Raw genomic sequence first — 10,430 nt, 5'->3', positions numbered from 1 at the left:
CAAGGACAATGGCATGGGGTTTTGTTCCTACTTCATGTTCTGGCTTTGTGGGAGCCTAGCCAGTTTGGATGTCCACCTTCCTAGACCTGGATGGAGGGGAGAAGACCCTGGACTTTCCACAGGGCAGGGAACTCTGACTGCTCTTGGGACTGGAGAGGGAGGGGGAGAGGAGTGGGGGAGGGGAAGAAGAGCGGGAGGGGGGGGAGGGAAATGGGAGGCTGGGAGGAAGCAGGGATTTTTTTTTCAATACAAAAAAAATGGAGCAAAAAGATGTCAGTGTTTGACTACCAAAAGGCTACCTGGAGGCTGCACACAGACCTTCCTCACTCTTTCTGCTATTCCAGAAACAGTTCTTATAGTTGCCCTTAGCACTGAAACAGCATACCAGCTGCTGTTCATTTTTCCTCATCCATGCCTCCTGTGGATCCCACAGACCATCCCACCTTATCCTTCTCTCCCTTCCTCTTTGCTATAGCTCACAGCCTAACTTATCCACAGACAACACCTGGTTTCCGTGCAGAATTCTACCAGACTTTCACATAAGACTTAACACCAACATTCCTCAAATTATTCTACAAAGTAGAAACAAAAGGCATATTGCCAAATTCATTTTATGAGGCCACAGTTACCCTGGTGCCCAAAACAAATAAACACTCAACAAAAAAAAAAGAGAATTACAAACCAATTTCCCTTATCAACACAAATGAAAAATACTCAATAAATTACTGGTAAACTGAATCCAAGAACAGATCAAAAAGATCATTCACCATGACCAAGTAGGTTTCATCCCAGAGAAGCAAGGATGGTTAAACATACAAAAATCTGTCAATATAATCTCTACCATATGAATAAAACTTAAAGAAAAAACACATGATTATCTCTATAGATTGCAATAAAAAAGCCTTTACTAAATCCAACACCCCCTCAAGATGAAAAAAAAAACACTGGAGAGGTTATGGATATAAAGAACATACTTTAGCATAATAAAGACAATTTACAGAAAATCTGTATCCAACATCAAATTAAATGGAGAGAATCTCAAAGCAATTTTACCAATATCAGGAACAAGATAAGACTGCACACTCTCTCCATATCTATTCAGTAAAGTATTTGAGTTCTAACTAAAGCAATAAGACAACTAAAGGACATCAAGGGGATATAAACTGGAAAGGAAGATGTCAAAATACCATTATTTACAGATGATATAATAGCATACATACATGACTTTAAGAATTCCACTAGGGAAAACCTAGAGCTAATAATCACCTTCAGCAAAGTGACTGGATACAATATTAACTCAAAAGTATCAGTAACCCTCCTATATACAAATGATGAGAAAAAAAGCTGAGAAAAATTCAGGGAAACAACACCTTTCACAATAACCTCAAATAATATAAAATATCTTGCTGACTGGAGCAACCAAGCAACTGGAGAATTTGTATGATAAAACTACGATGTCTTTGAAGAAAGAAATTGAAGAAGATATCAGAAGACAAAAGATGTCCCATGCTCACGGATCAGTAAGATTAACAGTAAAAACTGCCATCCTAACAAAAGCAATCTACAGATATAATGCAATCTCCATCAAAATCCCAATACAATTCTATACAGACCTTGACAATACAATTCTTCATTTCGTAAGGAAAAAAAAAAAACAAGAAAGACTATATGGTCAATAGCTAGTCAGGAGGTATGGGTGAGACTTCAAGACAGAGAGAGCTCTGGGAAGAAGAAAGGAGTCACCAGCTAGACAAAGAGGAAACAGGATATACAGAAGTAGAGGTAAAAGCTACAAGCCATGCAGCAGCACGTAGATTAATAGAAATGGGTTAATTCAAGTTATAAGAGCAAGCTAAAAATTAGAAACCTAAGCTACAGTTGAGCTATTGTAATTAATAATAAGTCTCTGTTTCATGATTTGGGGTCTGGCAATATCGAGAAATATTTGCTACAGCATGTGGCCTGCATGAATCTGTTCCAGGTCTTCTGTGTTAGCTTGGTAATGTTTCGGGAATTGTAACAGTGGTAGCAGGTGTGTACCTGACTCTTTTGACTGTTCTTGGGACTCAAAAGAATTCTAATAGCAAATACTTGGCCCTGTATCACTACCAGTTCCTATCACTTTTTTATGTAGTTCAGATCCATAATTTCCTGGAGACAAAACAGAAGTTAAGTTCTTTGCAGAAGTTTTATTTGTTTTCCAGTTCTACGTGCAATGCATGGCTAAGATATGTGAAGGAAATCTCTGTCTAATTGCTTCCTTTGTTTCTCCTTCAGCCAGCAGCCAAAAGTTTTAAGGAGGGAAAAAAAAATATTTACTACTTTACACTGTGATTTCTATTCTACTAGGCACCCACTAATGTTTGCCCAGCGTATCACATTTCCTCATTCTATGATTCTGACAATGATGTGATGGAAACGCAGCTGGGACATCAAGCTTAGGTGACAGATTTACAATTGTGTACCACATAGACCATCCACAGTCATATACTTCACTTAAACAATGGGACATTTCCTTCCCTTGGAATGCTACTCGGAAAACAAAACATGTACTTACATTCTTCAGTGATTTGCTGATGTCCTTAAGGTCTACCTGAAGAATATTTCCGATGACCGGGAGAGGAGTGGGGCCAGGAGGAAGCTTTCTTCTCTCAGAGCTCTGCCTCCGCAGTGAAAGGAGAAACAGACAGGAGAGAACAAGCCCCAGAAGCACACCTAGAGTCATCGCTGCCTTCTCTGCTTGCTGACATGAGTGTGTGCTTACAACACAAAGCTTATGTAATGAAGCCTGCTATTCCACCCATGAGTCTATGATACAAAACAGACCAACCAGGGACAAGACTTAATCTCTCCTTCAAGTGGACCTTGTTCCAACATAGTAATTAAAGTAAAATATTGACTCCGTTGCTGTCATTTATACCAAAGCAGATCTTGTAGATTGTGGCTAAATTGTCATGGGCTGGGCTCCAAGAACTTGGGGGGAAAGCTTTTCTTATATGTAGCTGCAATTGGAAAAATTAAGCTATTTCATGATAAAAAAAAATTGAAAATTGTACAAAATTATGGATTCTCAAGTTAATGACCCCTTGAGAACTTATATTTTAGAAATTTAATATTTTATATAACCTGCAAGTAAATAGAAATGTTATATTATAAAAACACTGAATATTCTTCCTCAATACTAAAATAAGTTTTCAAATAATATACTAATTTTTCAAAGTCACAAACATAAACTATCAAATATAACCTATACTGTTAATGATAATACATCATTTTTAATTAAACTAATGGGCATAATTTTTACCATAAATAAATTTTAACATGGAAAAAATGATGATAACATTTTCTGTTTTAAATGTGGAATAGAACTGTCAGGAAACCTATCATTCTAACACAGCTCCTACATGTCAAGTATATTAAAAATCAGAACTGATAACCACTGTTATTCACCATTGCTTACAGCTCAAAATAATTCCATCAAACAAAAAGTTTATCACACAGTAGGAATTACCTTATTGTACTTCCTCTACTCTTCCTAAAAGTCAGAAATTTCACATTAAATAAAAGCACCCAATTTGACTTCAAGGATATTTACATTGGGATATTATCACTGGCAGAAAGGAAAAACAAATCTTGTTCTCCATAACTAAGAAAGACTGAATCTAAAGAACTTATTGATAACAACATGGGAAAGGTCAACTTCAAAATATTATAAAGATATTTTCATTCTGTCATTTCAAAAATAAAATAAAATTTGAAAGTAAACTTTTTATAGTTCTACTTTTTATTGATTTTGTTGAGCTATACATTTTTCTCTGCTACCTTTTCTTTTTCTTCCCCTCCACTTCAACCCTCTCCCATGGACCCCTGGGTCCCAATTTACTCAAGTTATTTTGTCTTTAAGACAAACAATTGAGTGCAATACAATATAAGTGTTGTACTCCAAATATGAAACGAATCCCTTTGATTCATGTGCTTGAACACTTGAAGGCATGATTTTGACAGAATATGGATTCTTTAGGAGACAGAACTTTGTCCAAGGGAGAGGGTAATTTCTTCAGAGTACTTTTGAGGTGATGAGGTTTTACAGCCTGAATCCACCTCTTATTGCTCTCTGCAACAAAATATGAAACATAGATGTCTCCCAGTTAAACATTACTACTCTCAGAGGCCACTTTTTTTCACTTCCTCTCCCCTACATAGTTAACTGTAACACCTCATACAATAAGGCAAACTAAATTCTCCCACCCACAAATTGCTTCCTGTCAGAAACTTGATCGCATCAACTAGGAAAGTTACCAATATAGAAAAGTCATACATAAAAGTGATACCATTTGGATATACCTAACTATGAAATTATAGATCTTTGGAACTGGTCTGCTAAAAGTTTGCAGAAGAGTTTGGAGATAAAAGTACAAGGGAGTGACCACCAAGGGAGCAGGCCCCAGCTGGAGATCTCCATAGGACTGGGTACAAGAAAGGGACCACCACAGAAACAGGCCCAAGCCAGAGACATCTGTGGGAACAGGCCTGAGCCAGCAACCTCCACCAGAGCACTCTGAGCGAGTGACCTTCACAAGAGCAGGCTTGATCCAGTGATCTCCACTGGAGCTGGCCCAAGGAAGTAACCTCCACAGAAGCACATGCAAGGGAGCCCCTGCTGAGGGACCAGGCCCAGGCCAGAACTTTTTGCAGGACCCAGCACAATCAGTGATTTCTGGGGGAGTAGGTACACGTCAGCAACCTGTGCCAGAGCAGGCCCTAGCCAGTAACCTCCAAGAGAGCAGACCTGAGCCAGTGAATTCCACCAGAGCAGGCTTGAGGGAAGGTAAAAACACACTCAACACCACAAAGAGCAACACAGCACCAAAAAAACTAATGGCCCTACAACAGCAAGACATAAACAACCCAATATAGATGAAGCAGAAGAAAATTATCACAAAAGTAGCTTTAATAGAATGTTTAAAGCCCTTAAAGAAGAAACAAAATATTGTCTAAAAGAAATGAAAGAAAAGACAAACAAAAAAATTGGAAGAAATTAACAAATCCCTTAAAGAAAACCACAAAAAAGCAAACAGATGAAAGAAATTATTCAAGACTGGAAAACTGAAAGAGAGACAATAAAGAAAACACAAACAAGACATGGAAGACAGAATCTCAAGCACAAAAGATACAATAGAAGAAATAAATTAATTGGTCAAAGAAAACATTAAATCTAACAAAAGCTTAACACCAAATATCCAGGAAATGTGAGAAACCATGAAAAGACCAAACCTAAGAATAATAGGAATAAAAGAAGAAAAAGATGTTCAAATCAAAAGCTCAGAAAATATATTCAATATAATCATAGAAGAAAAGTTTCCTGACCTAAAGAAAGATATGCATATGTGGATGGATACAAGAAGCTTAGAGAACACCAAAGAGACTGGATCAAAAAAGTCCTCTAGACACATAATAATCAAAACACTAAACATACAGAATAATGAAAAATTATTAAGAGCAGCAAAGAAAAAAGCCCAAGTAACATGTAAAGGCAGACCTATCAGAATTACAACCGACTTCTCAATGGAAACAATGAAAGTCAGGAGATCCTAGTTAAGTGTTATACAAGCATTAAGTGACCACGGATGCCAGCCCAGACTACTCTCCCCAGCAAAACTTTAAATCACCATAGACAGGGGAAAAAAAGATATTCCATGACAGAACCAATGACAGCTTTTTATTTATTTTGGTTTTTCGAGACAGGGTTTCTCTGTGGTTTTGGAGCCTGTCCTGGAACTAGCTCTTGTAGACCAGGCTGGTCTCGAACTCACAGAGATCCACACCTGCCTCTGCCTCCCGAGTGCTGGGATTAAAGGCGTGCACCACCACCGCATTCGAGACCAGCCTGGTCTAAAAGAGCTAGTTCCAGGACAGGCTCCAAAACCACAGAGAAACCCTGTCTCAAAAAACCAATGACAGCTTTAACTAATACCAAGCCACAACTCCAGCCCTACACAAAGTACTAAAAGGAAAACTCCAACCCAAGGAATCATCAATGGGTCAAGGAAGAAATAAAGAAAGAAAGTAAAGACTTTCTACAATTCAATAAAAATGGCCACGCACCATACCCAAACTTATGGAACACAGTGAAAGCATGTTTAAAATGTTTAAATGAAAGTTCATAGCACTAAATGCCTACATAAAAGAATCTGAAAACAATCCCACATTTGTGAGTTAACAGAACACCTGAAAACTCTAGAACAAAAAGAAGAAAAGTCACCCAGGAGGACTGGACACCAGGAAATAATCAAATAGAGAACTGAAATCAACAAGATATAAAACAATACAAAGAATCAATAAGACAAGGAGTTGGTAATTTGAGAAAATCAACAAAATAGACAAACACTTATCAAAACTAACCCAAAGACAGAGAGAGAATATCCGAATTACAAAATATGAAATGAAAGGGGAGACATGAAAACAGACATAGAGGAAATTCAGAGAATCATTAGGTCATATTTCAAAAACCTGTACTCAAGAAAATTGGAAAACATAAAGAAAATGGACAATTTTATATACAAATATCACTTACCAAAATTAAATCATTACCAAATGAGCAAATGAAATAGACCTATACTGCTAAAGAAATAGAAACAGTCATCAAAAGTCTCTCCATCAAAAAAAAGTCCAAGACCAGATGGTTTCAGTGTGGAATTCTTCAAGATTTGCAAAGAAAAAAATGAATACTTTTTAAGTTGTTCTACACAAGATAAACAGAAGGAACATTGTCAAACTCTTTTTATGAGTCTACAATTACCCTGATACCAAAACCACATGAAGACATTTTTAGGAAAGAGAATTACAGTCCAGTCTTACTCATAAACATTGATGCAAAAATTCTCAATAAAATATGGGCAAACCGAATCTAAGAACACATTAGAAAAATAATTCACCATGATCAAGCTGACTTTATCTCGGAGATACAGGAATGATTCAACATATGAAAATCTGTCAGTGTAATCCACCATATAAATAAACTGAAAAAAAAACCCATGTGATATCTTATTAGACGCTGAAAAAGCCTTTGACAAAATATACCATCCCTTCAATGTCTTCAATCTTGGAAAGAGCAGGGATACAAGAACATACCTAAATATAATAAAAATAATATACAACAAGACAAAAGTCAACATCAAACTAAATGGAGAGAAACTCAAAGTGACTCCACTGAAATCAGGAACAAGACAAAGTTGTCCACTCTCTTCATATCTATTCAAGAAAATACTTGAGATTCTAGCTAGAGCAATAAGACAACAAAAAGTGATCAAGGGGTCAAAAATTGGAAAAGAAGAAGTCAAATTCTATTAGCTGATGATATGATAGTTTATATAAGTGACTCCAAAAATTCTACCAATGAACTTCTACAACTTAAAAACACCTTCAGTAATGTAGCAGTATACACAATTAACTAGAAATATTAGTAGCTCTCCTTTATACAGATAATAAATGGCTGAGAAAGAAATCATCCTTTACCATCGCCACAGATAACATAAAATATCTTAGAGTAACTCTAACCAAACAAGTGGAAGCCCTGTATGATAAGAACTTTAAAGCTTTGAAGAAAGACATTGAAGAAGACACCAGAAAATGGAAAGATCTCCCATGCTCTTGGTTAGGTATAATTAGCATATTAAAAAATACAGTCTTACCAAAAGCAATCTGAAGATTCATTGTTATGCCAATCAAACTCCCAGCAAAATTCTTCACAGACCTCAAAAAAAATATTCAACTTATTATAGAAAGAAAAACAAACAAATAAACCACAACAGTCAAAAGAATCCTGTACAATAAAGAAACTTCTGAAGGCATCACAATCCCTAACTTCAAACTCTACTACAGAGCTACAGTACTAAAAACAGCCTGGTATTACCATAAAAACAGACAGAAGGACCATTGGAACCAAAAAGTAGACCCATATATCAATCCACACACCCATGAACTCCTGATTTTTGACAAAGAAGGAAAAAATAACCCTTTATTATACACAATTCTGAGCTAGTGTGGGTTTTCTTTTTAGCATTTATCTTCATCTAACATCTAGCACGTGTATCCAAAATCCACACCTACCTGGTGAACTGGCTTAAAGGCCTAAAAAGGTACACAGCCCAGAAAGTCTCCTACCCCCACCTGCTTTGGCTTGCTTTTACCTACTAACCAGATTTTTGTAAAACCCCAACAACAGCAGAGCTAAGTGCATGCGGTGACTTGGAAATTTCCCAAGCTAGTGCAGATTCATCATAATTGATGTGGGGTTCCCCTCTGTATACTGTGAATATGTATTACTAACATTGATTAACAAATATGCTACTTCGTCCTATGGCAGGGCAGAATAAAGCCAGGTAGGAAATCTGAACAGATAAAAAGAGAGAAAATAGATGGAGTCAGAGAGACACCATGTAGCTGCTGAAGGAGGAATATGCCAGAACCTTACCCAGTAAGCCACAGCCTCATAGTGATACACAGATTAATAGAAATGGTAAATTTATGATGTAAGAGTGAGCTAAAAATACACCTAACCTATTGGCCAAACACTGTTGTAATTAATAGACTTTTTGTGTGATTATTCAGCTCTGGGCAACCAGGAAATAAGCGAGCAGTCTCCATTAATACATATTTAGCATTTAAATTTTTCTTATATAACAATAAAAAGAGCAGAAATGTCACAATTTGTTTTCCAGTGTCCTAGCTATCAGATTATTGAAATCACAAATTCAAACACTTGTCTATTCTGTATTTTTTACTTGAGCATTAAAAGAATTAATTAATAAAAAATTAATTTATTATCTGCTCATGTTCTCTTTGAACCTAATGCCCAGGACTGCTTCAGCATAACTTATGATTTCTCTTCATAGAGGTTCTAAATCAGGACCTACACCATTAGCTCGAATATTCTGTATTTTCAAGCAATGTTATGATGTGTTCATCACATAGTCTGCTTTGCTGTCTACAAGCATTACAAAAAAAAAAACTCTCTAGAAGGTGCATCATTTTCCAGAAACAAATTCTGGTATCATGCCACATTCTTATCTTCAGAAAAGGGGTTGTTTTCATACTCAAAAGAATTTTAACAGAAACTACTGGACCATGGATGACTACTTGTTCCTATCATTATTTATGCCCCTTGACTTTCCTGAACACTGAAAAGAGGTTACATTCTTCACAGAGGTTCTATTTGCTTTCCAGTTCTATATACAATGCATAGCTAAGATACATGAGGAAAATCTCTTTCTATTTACTTCCTTTGTTTTACCTTCAGCCAGCAGCCAAAACTTTTAAGGCAGGATAAAACATTTACAGTTTTTGCCGCACTGTGATTTTTTTAAATATTTATTTATTTATTTATTTATTATGTACACAATGTTCTGTCTGTATGCCTGAAGGCCAGAAGAGGGCACCAGATCTCACTACAGATGGTTATGAGCCACCATGTGGTTGCTGGGAACTGAACTCAGGACCTTTGGAAGAGCAGGCAATGCTCTTAACCACTGAGCCATCTCTCCAGCCCCCGCACTGTGATTTTTATTCTAGGAAACAAACTCTAAGGTTTATCTGGCCAGGTGGCATTACCTCATTCTATGATTCTGACAATTATGTGATGAAAATGCAGCTGGGGCATCAAGCATAGGTGACATATTTACAATGGTGTATCATATAGAACGTGCACAGTTATATATCTTACTCAAACTGGTCCATTTACTTTCCTTTGAATGCTACTCAGAAAACAAAACATGCACTTACATTCTTCAGTGCTTTGCTGATGTTCTTAAGATCAACCTGAAGAATATTTCCAATTATTAGGAGAGGAGTGGGACGAGGAGGAAGCTTTCTTCTCTGAGAGCTCTGCCTCCATAGTGAAAGGAGAAACAGACATGAGAGAACATGTTGTAAGGAGGCAGCATGTTTGTCACCCGGCAGCTCATCACACAGAAACTATATTATTTAAAACACTACTTGGCCCATTAGCTCTAGCTTCTTATTGGATAACTCTTACATCTTAATTTAACACACTTCTAGTAATCTGCGTATTGCCATGTGGCTGTGGCTTACCAGCTAAATTTCTGATGATTCTGGCAGGGCTACATGGCTTCTCACTGGCTCTGCCTTTTTCTCTCTCAATATTCAGTTTAGTTTCCTCCACCTAGCTCTGTTCTACCCTATCAGGCCAAGTCAGTTTTCTTTATTCATTAATGGTAATCACAGCATACAGGGGGAAATACCACATTACCTCCCCCTTTTTTGTTTAAATAAAGAGGAAAGTTTTAACTTTAGCATAGTAAAATTGCATATAACAAAACAGTTATCAAGCAAGAATTATAGTTACAATATTTATATCTATTTTATCTTTTATCATAACCAAGAAAACTACTCTTCAACTCCATCAAAGACTC

General features: G+C 36.7%; 1 protein-coding gene across 3 annotated transcripts in view; it reads right to left on the bottom strand.

The window, feature by feature from the left end:
• LOC126511105 (cytochrome P450 2C42-like) overlaps positions 1-2,725 on the bottom strand; it is a 16,363-nt gene extending 13,638 nt beyond the window's left edge. For all 3 annotated transcript variants that reach the window (XM_050158014.1, XM_050158029.1, XM_050158021.1), the window contains exon 1: positions 2,558-2,725. In XM_050158014.1, the coding sequence (XP_050013971.1) occupies positions 2,558-2,725 (168 nt within the window). The remainder of the gene's footprint in view (positions 1-2,557) is intronic.
• Between the last annotated feature and the right edge of the window lie 7,705 nt (positions 2,726-10,430).

Source organism: Alexandromys fortis, unplaced genomic scaffold, assembly GCF_014885135.2.
Source record: "Alexandromys fortis isolate MF-2015 unplaced genomic scaffold, M_Fortis_MF-2015_v1.1 scaffold_10, whole genome shotgun sequence".
In the NCBI taxonomy this organism is placed as follows: Eukaryota; Metazoa; Chordata; class Mammalia; order Rodentia; family Cricetidae; genus Alexandromys; species Alexandromys fortis.
The sequence above is the reverse complement of the archived record's forward strand: the minus strand, read 5'-3'. Positions and strand labels throughout refer to the sequence as shown.